This window comes from Pipistrellus kuhlii, unplaced genomic scaffold, assembly GCF_014108245.1.
Source record: "Pipistrellus kuhlii isolate mPipKuh1 unplaced genomic scaffold, mPipKuh1.p scaffold_m20_p_20, whole genome shotgun sequence".
NCBI lineage: Eukaryota > Metazoa > Chordata > Mammalia > Chiroptera > Vespertilionidae > Pipistrellus > Pipistrellus kuhlii.
The window spans coordinates 8,596,954-8,612,903 of NW_023425516.1; the positions used below are offsets into that span (position 1 = coordinate 8,596,954).

At 52.6% G+C, this 15,950-nt stretch overlaps 1 protein-coding gene across 6 annotated transcripts in view; it reads left to right on the top strand.

Annotated features, from left to right (window-relative positions):
• Positions 1–14,821, top strand: part of NFRKB (nuclear factor related to kappaB binding protein) — a 28,888-nt gene extending 14,067 nt beyond the window's left edge. For 3 of the 6 annotated variants that reach the window (XM_036448781.2, XM_036448780.2, XM_036448783.2), the window contains exons 12-27: positions 293–419; positions 647–712; positions 2,439–2,518; positions 2,625–2,671; positions 3,516–3,576; positions 3,913–4,087; positions 4,904–5,010; positions 5,223–5,346; positions 5,803–5,882; positions 5,987–6,207; positions 6,301–6,571; positions 7,130–7,342; positions 9,438–10,205; positions 12,812–12,918; positions 13,624–13,759; positions 13,873–14,821. In XM_036448781.2, the coding sequence (XP_036304674.1) occupies positions 293–419; positions 647–712; positions 2,439–2,518; positions 2,625–2,671; positions 3,516–3,576; positions 3,913–4,087; positions 4,904–5,010; positions 5,223–5,346; positions 5,803–5,882; positions 5,987–6,207; positions 6,301–6,571; positions 7,130–7,342; positions 9,438–10,205; positions 12,812–12,918; positions 13,624–13,759; positions 13,873–13,998 (2,709 nt within the window). In that variant the 3' untranslated portion in view covers positions 13,999–14,821. Of the gene's footprint in view, positions 1–292; positions 420–646; positions 713–2,438; positions 2,519–2,624; positions 2,672–3,515; positions 3,577–3,912; positions 4,088–4,903; positions 5,011–5,222; positions 5,347–5,802; positions 5,883–5,986; positions 6,208–6,300; positions 6,572–7,129; positions 7,343–9,437; positions 10,206–12,811; positions 12,957–13,002; positions 13,543–13,623; positions 13,760–13,872 lie in introns of those variants that run through there. The other 3 variants (XM_036448782.2, XM_045585439.1, XM_036448784.2) reach the window with 3 other exon arrangements.
• The last annotated feature ends 1,129 nt before the right edge of the window (positions 14,822–15,950 follow it).

A 15,950-nucleotide genomic window follows, 5' to 3' on the forward strand; every position in this document is an offset into this window, starting at 1 on the left:
TATTTATAGCATACGAAATTATCAACTTAAAAAGCACCCTGCGATATTTGGTCTAACATTTAATTAACTCACCCCTGAGGCCTTGGCAGGGCCAGACCTAATGACTTCTCGGGCCTTAGACAGCCCGTGGGCTGGACGTTCCCCACCCTGGTCTGCAGCTCGAGAAGAACTCTGGGTCGCTCCCGGAGCCCTTTGGCCTACTTGCTGTGGGCAGGCTGGACAGATCCACCAGCTTGCTGTGGCCCTCGTGGGATTGCTGGGCCCTGACTGTTCCGCCTTTGCTTTCCTGCAGCTGGAGGAGCGGGTTCTGGATTGGCAGTCCTCTCCGGCCAGCTCCCTCAATAGCTGGTTCTCTGCAGCCCCCAACTGGGCGGAGCTGGTGCTACCAGCCCTGCAGTATCTTGCTGGAGAAAGCCGAGGTAAGGTGCTTTTTTCTGGAGGGCCGCACACACACACACACACCGGTCTAATTCTCATAGTGAACTGCAGCTTTGCTGTCTGAAACCATCATGGCTTTGCACAGTGCCAGCCTTGGAGGCCTGATACTGTGAAACATTCAGACGCTCTCAGCTCAGGGACGGCCATTGTTGTTCTGCGTTGAGCACTCTGACCTGTGTGGCTTGTTCATGGAATCCATTTCTTGCAGCCGTGCCTTCCAGTTTCTCCCCATTTGTTGAATTCAAGGAGAAGACCCAGCAATGGAAATTGCTTGGTAAGTAATTCGTATTACCTACCCGTGACACCAGGTCTTCGTTCTCTCATTTCCTCCCCTTGGCTTCCTTTGCCTTCCAGTCAGCAAAGGCAGTGTTAATTCTCAGGCTGTTCCGCAAAACGCTCCTTCGGGATCCCTTTTGTACTCGGGGTCCGAACTTCACCCCCTCCATCCCCTCCAGTGGATTTGGGCTCACCGGGGCTGGGGTGGACTAGCTCTTCCATTATGATGCACTCCGGTGCTGGCTAAATTTAAATGCATTTATATTAATTGTACTTAAGGTTTTAGGTCAATTTGTAATAATGTATTTTTCTTTCCTAAAAATTGGAATTTATGAACCTTTTTCTTTACACTCTTGCACAGTCTATGAGGATATATTTGGGGAGATGCAGTAGATCCATCCATTACATTTGTTCAGCTTTTAGGCATATCGGTGATGGTTAGGAGGAGGCCGGCAGATGGCAGGGAGGGCGTTCTGGGTGGAGGAGGCAGTGGCTCCGTGGTGCCAGGGAAGATTCGGTTCAGAACGGTCACACAGCCTGTGCAGATATGAAGATAGTTGGATCTAAAACTTAAGAAGGTTTTAGGCGGAGAAGCCTCAGGGCTTGGTATGACTTGGACATGGGAGAGAAAGAAGAGTGTGGGCAACATCCCTTTGCTAGGTTTGAGTTTTGTGGCTGAAGGTGGTGTTTATGGAGGTGGGTGGCTGTGGAAGACGCCTGGACATGGGTGAGGGCGAAGGTCATGAGTTTAGTTTGGGATGTGCTGAGTTTGAGCTGCCTTTGAGGCATCTGAGTGAAGGTACTGAATAGACAGTGGTATATATGCGTTTAGAACCCAGCCCGGAGTCGAGGTACAGAGCTGTTGGCATATTGGTATATATAGCATTTGAAGTCAAAGGCATAGGGGGGAGGTAGTAAACGAGGAGAAAAGAGGGCCGAGGACTAAGCCTGGAGAGGAGGTGGAGTGGGAGGAGATGGAGTGGGAGCATGTGGAGAGGAAGCGACTACGAGAGATAGCTGACTCTTGGAAGCCAAGCAATGAGAGTTAAGAATTGGGGAGTGGTTATTAGCCTTGATTGTTACTAAAAGGTTCAGTAGATAAAGGCTGTGGACTTGTGGACACAGAAGAAGTGAGAAGAAGTGAAGAATTTCTTGTGTGATTTTTAAAAAAATTTAAAAAAGTATATTTTATTGATTTTTTACAGAGAGGGATAGAGAGTTAGAAATATCGATCACCTGCCTCCTGCACACTCCCTACTGGGCATGTGCCTACAACCAAGTAAATGCCCTTGACGAATCGAACCTGGGACCCTTGAGCCCGCAGGCTGACGCTCTAGCTATTGAGCCAAACGGGTTAGGGCTCGTAAGAGTGATTCTTATCAGAATGACTTGAGTTCAGGACCGGGGTGAGGGAAGGCGACTCATGCTGTCAGGCGGCGCTTGAAGTCGGCCGAGATGGGACACTTGTGCCATCGTGGCACACGTTGTAGGCCATAATAAGTATTGTGAGTGTGTGGGCCAGATGCTCTCTGTTGCAGAGGCCAGTGCTACAGATCCTGACAGGTTTTCTCCCTCCCTCCCTCCCTCCCTCTCTCTCTCTCTCTCTCTCTCTCTCTCTCACACACACACACACACACACAGATATAGCACACAAGGAGAAAGTGAGATCCTAAGGAATGCCCCAGTTGGTTTCATTATTTTTTCCCTTTTGATTCTTCTAATAGGCCAGTCCCAAGACAACGAGAAGGAGTTAGCTGCGCTCTTCCAGCTGTGGCTTGAAACCAAAGACCAGGCCCTCTGCAAGGTAAGCTTTCTACAGAAATGTCCGCCTTCCTGATGGGGTGCCCAGGGCCCCAAGTCCGCCAGAATCCTGTAGTCCACGTACCTGTTCATGTTTTCCTTTCCTGCAGCAAGAAAACGAGGACAGCTCAGACGCCACCACGCCTGTTCCTCGGGTGTGAGTATAACTCTTGACAGCGGGGTTATTATACTTTAAATGCAGAAAACAAAATGCATAGAGTTGAAACCTGGTTTGTCCTACTGCCATGGCTTTTGTGACATTCCTTAGCATGTTAGAGTTGTCGTGGGCTTGAGAGATCCTGGGGGCCCAGGGATTCTCACCTGCCTCAGCCCACCTGAGGGCACCACCCCGTCATTCAGAGAGGCTCCCTGAGGAGAGGATGCACAGCAGGGTTTCTGAGGTGGATGTGATCTGCCTTGTAGGTGGGCATGCTTTCCCACATCGAATTACTCTCCTTCAGTTCTCATTTGAGTGTGATTCATCCAATCCATCTTCCTCACTTCACCTAAAAAGAAATTGAGGCACATGGCTAAGTGACTGGCCGGAGGTTAGGGACAGGACCAAGGCTAGAATTTAGGCCTCTTGGCCTCTAGCCCTGAGCCTTCATATCACAGCATCTCATGTGACCATTCTCTGTCTGATATGGTCCTCTTTTCCTATCCCAGGTTTGTGAGATGCCATTGACATATGATACTGTGTTGACTTGATATATGTATAGAACACATCCATCAGCTCACAGAATTACCAGTTTGTGTATATGTTTGTGTGTGGTATGGTCTCTCTCAGCAACTTTCAAGTGTATAAATCAGAGTTATGAACTGTAGTCGTCGTGCTATACGCTAGATCCCCAGACCTTACTCTTCTTACGGCTAGAAGTTTGTCCCTTTAATCAGCATTTCCCCGTTTCCCCATCTCCAGCCCCCAGTAACCACCATTCTACTCCCTGCTTCTTTCTGTGAGTTTGGCTTTTGTTAGATTGCCCACATTCTTTCTGTTCCAGAAGAACTGACTATGTGGTGCGGCCCAGCACCGGGGAGGAGAAACGAGTGTTTCAGGAGCAGGTAAGACAGCCCGGCCAGAGGAGATCTCTGCGCGCTTGAGGCTGTGTGGCGAGGCCCTCCCCGATCCCATGTTCGGGAGGAAATTCACATCTTTCTCCGTAGATTCCTGCTGGTGGGGGCTTGCTTGTTAGGGGCAGAAATGGTGTCTTAATGACCTTTGCTAGTGAGGAGGGCTTTGGGGAGCATCCCTTTCCCACTGGAGCATCCCATTTCCCTCCAGTGGTCCTAGTGGAGTAGCCTCTTTCCTTCTCGTTTTAATCTCTCCTGATTGAGTGGGAGTGCTGGAGGGAACCCCACTGATCCTGACTTAGGAGCTTGGCCTTCTCCTCTTGATAGGAGCGTTACCGGTACAGCCAGCCCCACAAGGCGTTCACCTTCCGGATGCACGGCTTCGAGTCGGTGGTAGGGCCCGTGAAGGGCGTGTTCGATAAGGAGACCTCCCTCAACAAGGCTCGGGAGCACTCCCTGCTGCGCTCCGACCGGCCCGCCTACGTCACCATCCTCTCTCTCGGTAGGTAGGCCGCTTGCTTCTTCAGGCAGCTGCACCTCACCCCCACCCCCACCCCCACCACACACACGAGAGCTTTGGTATTTGGGAAGGAGCGTCCTTCCCCCAGAGACTTATCGTGAATCTGTGTTTCTTTCCTGAAGTCTGTGCTCCAGTTTATTCAGGAATTCACTGTTCCCAGGCCAGCTAAATAGCGAGCTCAAGCGTAGGAGTTTGCTGCCTCCAGACTGTGTTTCCTTTCAAGATGAGGTTTTTTAACCTCTTTTTTGTGTGTGTCATGAATCTTTGGCTCTGGTGAAACAAACCTATGGACCCTCCTCAGAATTATACTTTAAATGCAGAAAACAAAATGCATAGAGTTACAAGAGAAGCTAATCATATTGAAATAGTTATTAAAATATTAAAACAAATTTCTCGTGCAGAAATATGTGTACCTTTATTGATATTAAATGATAAGATCTAGCAGTCGGTATTACACCTTCTGTCATTTCCAAATCGTGATGCATGGAAATGGTATTTGGAGTCGGCCTGCAGCAGCTGTAATGTGGCATGAACATATCTAAGTCGGTTACAGCATCACAGCACTGCCAGTGTATGGTGTATGGTTTGTTACCTCTGTGTAGTCCTAGACGTCATGCTCAGTCTTGGCTGAGTGTGAAGAGTGTACACATAGCGAACGGCCCCTAGAGGGCAGTGTCCACCCAACGCTGAGTGAGGAAGACACCTCAGGGCATGCCACCTGCCTGACCAAGGAGGGAAGGGTGTCCCCAGCAGTGGCTCTGCTTGATTCTTGGACTTTCCATTTTCCGACGCCATCAGTTCGAGATGCTGCAGCTCGGCTGCCCAACGGCGAGGGCACACGGGCAGAGATCTGCGAATTGCTCAAGGACTCCCAGTTCCTCGCACCAGATGTCACCAGCACTCAGGTAGGATGGAGAAGAAATTCCTTTTGTTTTGTTCCCGAAATGCAATAAGGAAAACAACAAGGATAGAAAATATAGTAACGTAAATAAATTTAAAAAAAGACTGAAGAAGAGGAGAGCAGGGTGTCATGTGAACAGTGTTAACCTAAGATTCGACTCAGCTGCTCCACCTTCCCCAGGTCTTAGGACCTCATCCCCTTTGCTCTGGCTGCTAGGTGAACACGGTGGTGAGCGGGGCCCTGGACCGGCTGCATTATGAGAAGGACCCCTGCGTGAAGTATGACATCGGGCGCAAGCTGTGGATCTACCTGCACCGTGACAGGAGCGAGGAAGAGTTCGGTGAGTCAGGCTCGGGCAGGGTGTCCAGCTAGACTAGGGACGCTCTGACTTTCTGCCCCAGCTTCTCACTGGCATGTGGGCAGGACAGGACCCTAGAGCAGGACTTGGCCCTCCAGTGAGGCCCTGGCTCTTTTTTTATTTTTATTTTTTATTAATATATTTTATTGGTTTTTTTACAGAGAGGAAGAGAGAGAAGAGAGAGGAACAGAGAATTAGAAACATCGATGAGAGAGAATCATCGATGAGCTGCCTCTTGCACACCCCCTACTGGGGATGTGCCCGCAACCAAGGTACATGCCCTTGACCGGAATTGAACCTGGGACCTCTCAGTCCGCAGGCCGATGCTCTATCCACTGAGCCAAACCGGTTTCGGCGAGGCCCTGGCTCTGGATGGAAGCACCCTTCTCACTGTGCTGAGGCTAAACAGCCGCTGACGCTTTTCCCTCTCGTTCACAGAGCGGATTCACCAAGCGCAAGCGGCGGCAGCGAAAGCCAGGAAAGCCCTTCAGCAGAAACCCAAGCCCTCAGCTAAGGTGGTGAGTGACCAGCTGAGGGCCTGCTGCAGTGGTTTCAGCCGAGCCTGCCTCCGTGCCCGCGTGTTAAGTCTGCGCGTGGATCTCTCTCTCTCTCTCCTGCCCAGAAGTCCAGCAGCAAGGAGAGTTCACTGAAGGTCCTCAGCAGCGGCCCTTCTGAGCAGAGCCAGATGAGCCTCAGCGACTCCAGCATGCCGCCCACCCCTGTCACCCCCGTGACGCCCACCACGCCAGCTCTGCCCGCCACTCCCATCTCCCCTCCACCCGTGTCGGCAGTCAGCAAGAGTGGTCCTACCACTGTGCCAGAGCCGGCGAAATCCAGCTCCAGGTAAGCTCTCCTGTCTCCTCCCGCCCTGTCCCTCCACGTCCTCTCGGCGCGTCCTAAGCTGGTTGTGTCTGTCCCCCCTTTTCTCCCTCCCAGTGTCCTCCTGGTCTCCTCGCCAACGATGCCACAGCTGGGAACCATGCTCTCCCCAGCTGCCAGCCAGACGCCGCCGAGCTCCCAGGCCGCTGCCCGTGTCGTGAGTCATTCCAGCTCGGCGGGCCTCCCCCAGGTACGGGTGGTGGCCCAACCTGGCCTTCCTGCTGTCACCCAGCAGTCAGCGGGGCCAGCACAGACACTGCCGCCGATCCCAGCAGGCCCACAGATCCGCGTGCCAGCCACCGCTACACAGACCAAGGTCGTGCCCCAGGTAAGCGGGCACTGAGTCCCGTGGGCAGGATGGGTAAGCTGCTGCTGCTGTGTATGCCTGCTCAGTCCCTGTCCACAGCGGGGAGTGCTTGGGCAAGCTGTGCTTCAATGTAAATTGTACTTGACACGGTGAGGATCAGAACTTCTGAGAAGTTGATTGGTTTACCCAGGATGGTACCGTTAGGCCCCTCGTAGAGCTGGGGTTAAATCCAGGCCTGCGATTCGAAATCTGGGACTCCTCCCCCTGTGCCTCTAGTCTCAGCCACGCCACTGGCTAGTTGTGTGATTCTAGAGCAAAGCTTATCTTTGTCTCAGTCTCCTCTGCTACAAAATGGGCATGATATCTGTCCTCGGTGTAGGATGAGGTGTGAAGTGTGGAGGCAGTCTGAAAGTGAAAGACGCTGCACCAAGCAGGAACGTCACAGCGTCACTGTAGGGAGCGGGGAGCGTGAGCACTGCTCCCTGAGAAGCACTTCCGGAGGCACACTTGGTGGGTGGGTGGCGGCCTGGGCTGCCTCGTCGTCTCTAATCAAGCTCTTGGCCTCATGCTCTGAACCAGACAGTCATGGCCACCGTCCCAGTCAAAGCTCAGACCGCAGCGGCCACTGTGCAGCGGCCGGGAGCCGGGCAGACGGGACTCACGGTGACCAGTCTCCCTGCCACCGCCAGCCCTGCGAGCAAGCCAGCCACCAGCTCTCCCGGCAGCTCTGCCCCGAGCGCGTCCACAGCCACCGTCATTCAGAATGTGAGCGGGCAGAACATCATCAAGCAGGTAGGTGGGGCCGCCCTCCGGCCCGAGCAGAGGACAGTGCTGAGCTCGGTGACTCGTGATCGTGACCCTTAGTTCACAGGTATTTCCGGTTCCGTTCCCGCCAAGGGCAGTGCCGGCTCTGCGGGCGCTCAGATTTCTTTGCTCCTCTCCCTGTAATTCAGCATTTAGTAGCTGAATTTGCAGGAGCCTTTTCCATGAATTGATTGCGTTAAGATCCTGGGATATGTCTTCACGTGCTTTATCAGCATTTCAGTTTATTACTAGTAAAAAAGCATATATTTGTGCTTTCGTGGTTGTGCATATGCAAGGGTAACCATTGAGCTTCAAAGAATTGGGCAAAATGCAACTAGTGCCTGCACCGTGCCAAGCATATTATATTCATTAAATAAAGTAATACTCAGAACAACGTGGGGCAGGCACTCAGCCCATTTTATAGCTGAAATGGAACCACATAACGACGAAGGAACATTGTTCTTCATTAAATATTAGTATTTTTTGTATGCTGGGCGCTGTCTGGAGCGTTGGGGGGTTAGCCGTGTGTTGCACAAAGTCCCTCCCTCGTGGAGCCGGCTCTCCCATGGAGCTGGGAGACGGTGCCCCCCGGGGCAGGTGTGGGAGGTGAGAGCAGCAGTAGCAGTGGAGGGAGAGCGCATGTGCTGTGAGCTGGGCCAATCGGGGGCCTGGAGGAGCTGGCGTTTGAGAGGAGCGAGGCGGACAGTGTGCTGTGTTACAGACAGCTGGAGGTGAGCCACGCCAGGAATGGGCAGGGCCAGTGCAGCCGTCTTGAGTCAGGAACCTGTTTGAAGACCAGCAAGAAGCCCGTGTGGCTGAGGCCTCGTGAGCAAGTGCAGAAGTGTTGGAAAATGGCTTCTCGAGAGGTTGCTGGTTCAGTTGTGTCGTGCTTTGATTTTAATTCAAAGGTGATGGGGAACCTTTGAGAGATTGTGACTCAGGATGTCCTGACTTGTTTGACACTAAAGAAAGGCCTGGCTGCTCTGATGAATGGTCTTAGCGGGCAAGAGCAGAAGCAGGGAGATCAGGCCGGGGGCCACTGCATTGGGCCCTGTGACGGGTAACATTGGCCTCCTGTGAATGGTCGTCGCAGGGGGAGAAGGGCTGGGTTCTGAATGGAGGGTTCAATGTAGAGTCAGTGTGATTTCCTGGTGGCTTGTGGGGTCTGGGAGAAGGGAGTCCGTGGGTTTTGGCCAGAGTGACTGAGCAGATAGCGACGTCATTCTCTGAGATGGAAACCCAGGTGCAAAACGAAGGCAAGAGAGAGGGTGCCTCGTAAATGAGCGTGTGCATCAGGCGTGTGAGGCGCGTGATGGGAAGCCTGGGAACTGACACCACCTGGGGGTGGGTCATGCGTGAACTTGACTGGGTCCAGTGGCTTGGTGCCTTTTTGGGAATGTGTTCAAGAGGCAAGGAAATGGAGATGTGAAGGTAGAGACTTTTCAGAGTAATTTTGCCTTTGCAGAGAGCAGAGGACTGGGCTGTCGTGGAGATGCAAGGGGAGCGGAGCTGGGGAGGGGGATGGGGGTGAAGCGAGGGTCTGTGGTCCAGGATGGGAAATGCGTTGCTGGGTGGTGGTGTCCAGCAGAGAGGGGACAATGGCTCATGTGACAGAGCAAGTCCCCGAGGCCAGAAGGGCTGCGCTTACTACACTTGGCGCTTGGCCACGCTGCTGCTCTCTCCACGTGGAGGCTGGCACAACCCTAAGTAGACCTTTTTAGGACGGTAGCAGAAATGTGAATCTGTATTATTAGGTAATAATACTAGGTGTTTTTTTTAACTTTTTATTTAAAAACCTCTTTTTTAGGTTGGAGATAGGTACAGAAGTATTGATCAGCAAAGCACTATCAGTTTACTTAAAAATATTTTCACTCCTCGTTCTCTCCGCCTGCCCCCAACTTTTGAAGTTGGGTGATAGGTACATGGGTTTGTTACACTGTTCTCTTCTTTTGTGAGTATCTATCATATTTAAAAACGAAAAGCTAGAGAAATACATGAGACACAAATGGAGGTTTGCCTAACTGTGCGGTGTAACTAGTGCCGCGCTGTGGATCTCTCGGTCAGTGCCGTTTCTCCCCACCAGGTGGCGATCACGGGGCAGCTTGGTGTGAAGCCCCAGACAGGCAACAGCATCCCACTCACCGCCACTAACTTCCGCATCCAGGGCAAGGACGTGTTGCGCCTGCCGCCTTCTTCCATCACCACAGATGCCAAAGGCCAGACGGTCCTGCGGATCACACCGGACATGATGGCCACGTTGGCCAAGTCCCAGGTGACCACAGTCAAACTGACCCAGGACCTCTTCGGGACAGGAGGCGGCACGGCAGGCAAAGGCATCTCTGCTACCTTACACGTCACTTCCAACCCCGTCCACACCACGGACAGCCCCGCCAAGGCCAGCTCCGCCAGTGCCCCCGCATCCACTCCAGCGGGCACCACCGTGGTCAAAGTGACTCCGGACCTCAAGCCGGCGGAAGGCTCGGGGTCGGCTTTTCGCCTGATGCCCGCACTCGGGGTGAGTGTGGCCGACCAGAAGGGGAAAAGCACAGTGGCCTCGTCGGAAGCAAAGCCAGCCGCCACCATCCGCATCGTGCAGGGCCTGGGCGTGATGCCGCCCAAGGCCGGCCAGACCATCACCGTGGCAGCCCATGCCAAGCCAGGGTCCTCGGTGGCCAGCGGGTCTGGAACTGTTCACACGTCAGCTGTGTCCCTGCCCAGCATGAATGCCGCTGTGTCCAAGACTGTGGCCGTGGCCTCGGGGGCCGCAAGCACCCCCATCAGCATCGGCACGGGAGCCCCCACAGTGCGGCAGGTGCCCGTCAGCACCACGGTGGTTTCCACGTCCCAGGCTGTGAGTACCATTGGGGTGGGCACAACTAACCCTTCCACCAGGGACTGCTCCTCTTAGGAACGGAAATGTTGTACCCCTATTTGACCCAAACTAATTTATGAAAGCAGACATGCATACAGTCTTAGAGAATATTAAAACCTCCCAGAAGTTCGGGGAGTAAAATATTCCCAGAGTACTCCACGTGTGCTCCCCGAAAGGCCGTAGCAGCTTTCAGTCCAACCAGCAAGACTCCTGGCTGCACCAGGGCCGGTAGCACGTGTTGTTTGGACTGTATGGCTCTCTTACTCCTGAGAGAGTCCTTTTTCTGTTTGTGTCCCTGGTCTGTAGTGAGATTGAGCATCCAGTCCTGAGAAGACTGGCCATGCTCTCTAGCAGATAAATCATTGCCAGTTTTCTTTGGGGTTTTCTGTTTTTTCATAACTTGAGTGACTCTTTTTATCTTTGGGTGTTCTGTGTGGAAAGTATTTTTTCTTCCCCTCTGTCATTTAAAAAAAATTTTTTTTATTGATTTTTTTAGAGAAAGAGGAAGGGAGAGGGAGAGAGAGAGAGACATCAATGAGAGAAACATCATTGATCAGCTACCTCCTGCTCGCCCCCTTTTGGGGATCAAACGGGCAACTGGGCATGTCCCCTGCCCCGGAATCGAACCAGTGACCTACTGGTTCATGGGTCGACTCTCAACCTCTAAGCCACACTGGCTGGGGTCCCTCTGTCACTTTTTAACCTTGGAGCCCTTTGCTCTACAGGTATTTTATCTGATTGGCTCTGTATCAACATTTCTTTTATGGTTCCTGGGTTTTATGTCTTTTGCCTTTCTTACCCCAGGGTTATAAAGATAGCAGCTTGTATTCTCATAAAACATTTTCAGAGTTTTAAGAGCGGTATAGCCAATAACTCATTTGAAGTACAATTTTGTGAATAGCCTGTGGTTTTTTCAAATTATTCCAACATCACTAATTTACTGCTTCCCATTAACTCCAAGTGCTACATTTATCCTAAACCCAATTCTCAGGTCAACATAGGCGTGTTTCTGGATGCTTCTGTGTCCATTTAGCTTCTAGATCAGGAGCACTGCTGTGTATTTTATATGGGCAGAGAAAAACATAGTTGCCCTTTTTTAAACAAGCTATGTAGTAAAACCTCAATAGTTCGGGTAAAAACTGTAGTGATGGAGGAAGGAAGATATATATATTAGTAAAACCACCAGCCAATAAACCCTGATTTGGAGTATGGCTTAAAAGGAAATGTCTAGGTCCTCAGATCTCAGAAGTCAGAAGAAGGAAACGGCTTACTAGACCCTGAATCCTTCTCGTAACAGGGAGAGCTCCTGTCAGTGGCATCTCCCCTGTCATAACTGACCGGGATAAAAACCAGGCTGGGGCAGAAGGAGGTTTACAGTTGTTTGTATGGAAAAGAATATAGTAACTAATACACAATATACAAGTATGAACTGGTTGGCGTGCTCACAACTGCAAACATACCCCTCTACCCCATGCTGTGACCAGAGAGCGTCCAAAGTGTAGGAAGTGTTGCCTCTTGGTCAGCTGTCGGGAGGCTGGCTCGGGAAGGGACATTTCCGGTGGGTGTACTGGTGGTCTGAAATGTCCTTAAGAAACTAAGACTTGAAGAAAGGAAAACCACACGTCAGTCCACCCGAGGCGCCATTCTGCTGCCTGTTGGTGTTTTTCCATGCTTTCCAGTGGGCTACTCTGAGTGCCCGACTTCAGAACCAGCTGCCCATAGGACATGCCAGTGCCCTTTCTTGGCAGCCTAGCAGACCATCCCTCTTGAATAATTAAAAAATATATATATTTTATTGATTTCAGAGAGGAAGGGAGAGGGAGAGAGAGATAGAAACATCAATGAGGAGAATCATTGGTCAGCTTCCTCCTGCAGGCCCCCATTGGGCAAGCCCACAACCCGGGCATGTGCCCTGACTGGGAATCCAACTGTGATCTCCTGGTTCATAGGTCAACGCTCAACCACTGAACCCACGCCAGCCAGGCTCTATCAGCTTTGGGTTGGGCTTTTCACTTGGCTGACTTTGTTGTTGGTGTCCTTCACTCACCTCCTTATCTCTGGAGGAAGCGGAAGGCACCTGGACAGTGTAGCCGCCCCCCCTGGGGCACACCCTGCAGTGTTCCAGCGAAGCAGCAGCTGTGCACCTGCTAGTGCGAACTCCTAGTGCACCTGCTGTGTGAACTCCGAGTGCCCGTCCCCGCTCCCACTGCTTCCGACAGCTGCTGAGCGCCACGGGTCGGGGGCGACACAGATGAGTAAGGCTGCCCTCTAGGAGCTCGGAAGGGAACACACATCCTCCTCTGTAGGTTAGGAACACGTTTAATCCTGACGACAGCTGGATTGTCTGCTGCTGTAGGCAGCATGAAAGGATAGCGATCAGGCGGCCCCTCCGTATAGCACAGGAGCCCTGAACCACAGTGTGTGACGGCTGTTTCATGAGGCCTCCCTGGGCTGTACCACAGGAACGCAGGGGCCCTCAGAGCACAGGCGGCGAGAGCCTCTGGCGCTGGCCCCTCTGCTCAGCCCCGGAGGGGACACTGGTCTCCTCACCTGTGTCCCATACACTGGCTCCTCCTCCTCTCCAGGGGAAGCTGCCGACGCGGATCACGGTCCCCCTCTCTGTGATCAGCCAGCCTATGAAGGGCAAGAGTGTGGTCACAGCCCCCATCATCAAAGGCAACCTCGGAGCCAAGTAAGTGCCATCGGGAGGGAGGGCAGGGCTTCCGGGGGGCTCCCTGTTGCGGGTGTGTGTGTGTGTGTGTGTGTGGAGAAGCAGCTGGTTTCCGGGGGCTCACCCCGGGTACCTCTCCTTGGTTGTGCTCAACAAGGCGTATTGAGCAGCCAGGATTGTTTTAGGTGTTGGTACAGCGGTGATTAAAAGAGACAAAAGTCCATGTTGGTTTCAAGTGGGGAGCGAAATAGTAAAGTGAAATACTCTGTGGACGGTAAGGCGTACTATGAAGAAAAAGCAAAGAAGGGGACAGGCAGTGCCGTCACTGACACGGCTCAGGCAGCAGGTTGGACTGCAGCTGCTGGGAAGGCCTCATGTTTTTTGAGCTCGGTGGTATAAGTCAGAGGAGGGCAGCTTGTTGGAGCCTGGGCTTCCGTGGCCCTGACTGAAACGGGGCAGGGAGAAAGGATGCGATGGGATCATTCTGATGGTCTCAGGGCAGCAGTGTGGGGCAGGGGATTCTTGGCAAAAGGGCACGCCTCCCTGGAGCCTGTTCATTACTCCTGCTGATCAAGGGTCTGGATATCAGGGTCATTTTAGCCAAAGCACTGGGGCCTTGGGCTCGCCGTGGGAAGCATAGAAGGTGGAATCAGGTCCCCAGGTTTCCTTCCGTGCATGGCCTGATTCTGGCGGGAGCTAACACCCTGTCTTGCTTTCCATCCACAGCCTTGGTGGGTTGGGCCGCAACATCATCCTCACCACCATGCCAGCGGGCACCAAGCTCATTGCGGGCAACAAGCCTGTGAGCTTCCTCACTGCCCAGCAGCTGCAGCAGCTCCAGCAGCAGGGCCAGGCCACCCAGGTGAGGCCAGGCGCGCTGCGGGCCACTCCGGGTTCTCTCCTCTCCTTTGCTGGCCGCTCCCAGCCGATGAGCCTATTGGCAAGCTGCTGACCCGACGTTCCCTTTGCAAACAGGTGCGCATCCAGACTGTCCCCGCGTCCCACCTCCAGCAGGGAACAGCCTCAACTTCCTCCAAAGCGGTCTCCACGGTGGTTGTGACCACAGCTCCGTCTCCTAAGCAGGCACCTGAGCAGCAGTGACTCTGAGAAGCAGCTTCCGTCAAAGCCCAGGCCTGCTCCGCCCTGCAGGCCGACAGGAAGGGCGCAGGGAGGTCCCTCCTTCCTCTGAGCTCCTGTCTCGGGCAGGCCCTCGGTGGGCTGCCATCTGCTGCCACACCCCCCGAGGAGGACACTGAGGAAGGCTCGCTCCAGGTCTGTTGCGTACGGACCCAGGGACTGTGTGAGGTCAGTGGGTCACACAAGCTGGGGGGAGCGCAGACAGCGTCCACGCTGTTCTGTACGTGGCTTGTACCTCTCAGCGTGTGGTCTTCTCCGTGACGAGTGGTCTGGAGAGGAGTTTTGTCTCCAGAAATTTTTATGTAACTTATTTTTTTTTTAAGAGCCTATTGTACATCTTTGTCAAATAGAAACCTGGGCGTTAGCCCCCTAAATGGATTCATTCTTTTGGCCAGAATGTGAGAAAGGCAGAATTCTAGTAAGTTGGCTGACCTGGATAACTCCATGGAGAGGCACTAAGATGAGAAAGAAACATAGGAAGTGGGGGGATTGTGTGGATTCTCTGATATGGGACTAGCTGGGCACTGCCTCTTAAGGTGGGGTGTCAGGATCCCGGCTGTGGGCTGTTCTCTCCCTGCTGGCTGTCCTCAGCAAGTCTGCTCACACATGCCCAGGCTGGTGGGCACAGCAGGTGGATGCCAGCAGGGACGCTGCTCTTGCAGCACAAACTGTATTTCATATTTCAGTTCAGAGACTCTGTATTCTGCTTTGCTCCAGAACAAGAGTCAGCAAGCCACCGCCCTTAGGCTGGCTTCCCGTTTTTGTAAATAAAGTTTTATTGGAACACGGCCCAGGCCCATGCGTTTATGTACTGTCTATGTCTATGCTTTCAGTTAGAATAGAAGCAGAACTGAATAGATGCCACATGGCCAGCAAGTCTAAAATACTTTGTGTGTGGTTAAGTAAGACTTTGCTGACTTTTGTTCCAGAGACGGGTGTCCCTCCTGGATAGCACCAACTGAAAGGTGAGTGTAGGTATGAACGTTATTTAATCCTGGCTGTTTCCTAGTTCTCTGCCCCACCAAGCTACAGGCAGAGAGCGGGGCATGCTGCTTCAATGAAAGCACTGGTTGGTAAGGATACATGCCTCTTCTGTGTCGGAGCAAAGCCTTTCTGCAGGGCCAGAGCTTCCCTGACTCCTGAAAGAACACAGATGACTAAAATGGTATTTTAATCTGTTGAAATCTAGCGCTGATACTTTACGGAGTCTGCGTGCGGAAGTGGATCCGAGGGAGTGGGAGTGGCCTGCTTCAGAGGGTGAGAGTGGAGGGACCGGGCAAATTGTTGAGGGGCAGATGCCTTTTGATGGCTTGGTGGTTGTAGGGACATCTCATTGGATTCCTAAGGAAGTTCGGTGAACCAGTTACCTTGTTTTAACTGGGAGGAAATCCGCATTTCAGCTGGAGTTAAAGAGAACCAAGATGTAAGTCCAGTCTTTGGATTCTAAGTCGGGTGCCCTTTCTGCCGCCTTCCTAAGAAGGGAGTGGCCGTGATGTGTTGTGGTGAGACTTGGGGACAATCCAGAGCTGAGGGTGGTAAGTCTGGATGACAGAGGACAGGTGAGCCGGCCGAGGCGGGATTGAGCTCGGGAGGGGAGTGGAGAGCTGGACAGGAATGGATGGGAAATGGCCAGAGGTGGGACTGCAGTGAGGAGACACTGTTCCTCCCTGCTAAAGGCGGCTGCACCTGCTATTTCATAATACTCTGGTATTTGCTTGGCATTACTCCCTGGAGTCACATTGCACATGGAAAGTTCATGTGACAGGCTCCGAGTGAGAAACAGGTAGAAATTTGAGGAATCCTGTCTTGGGTGTTGACTGCTGGTTAAAATACACTTCCTCTGAATTTATTTAATGATTTCATAAAAGTTCTGGCATTCAGCCCCAACCCCACCCCACCCTGTTATTGACTGAAAT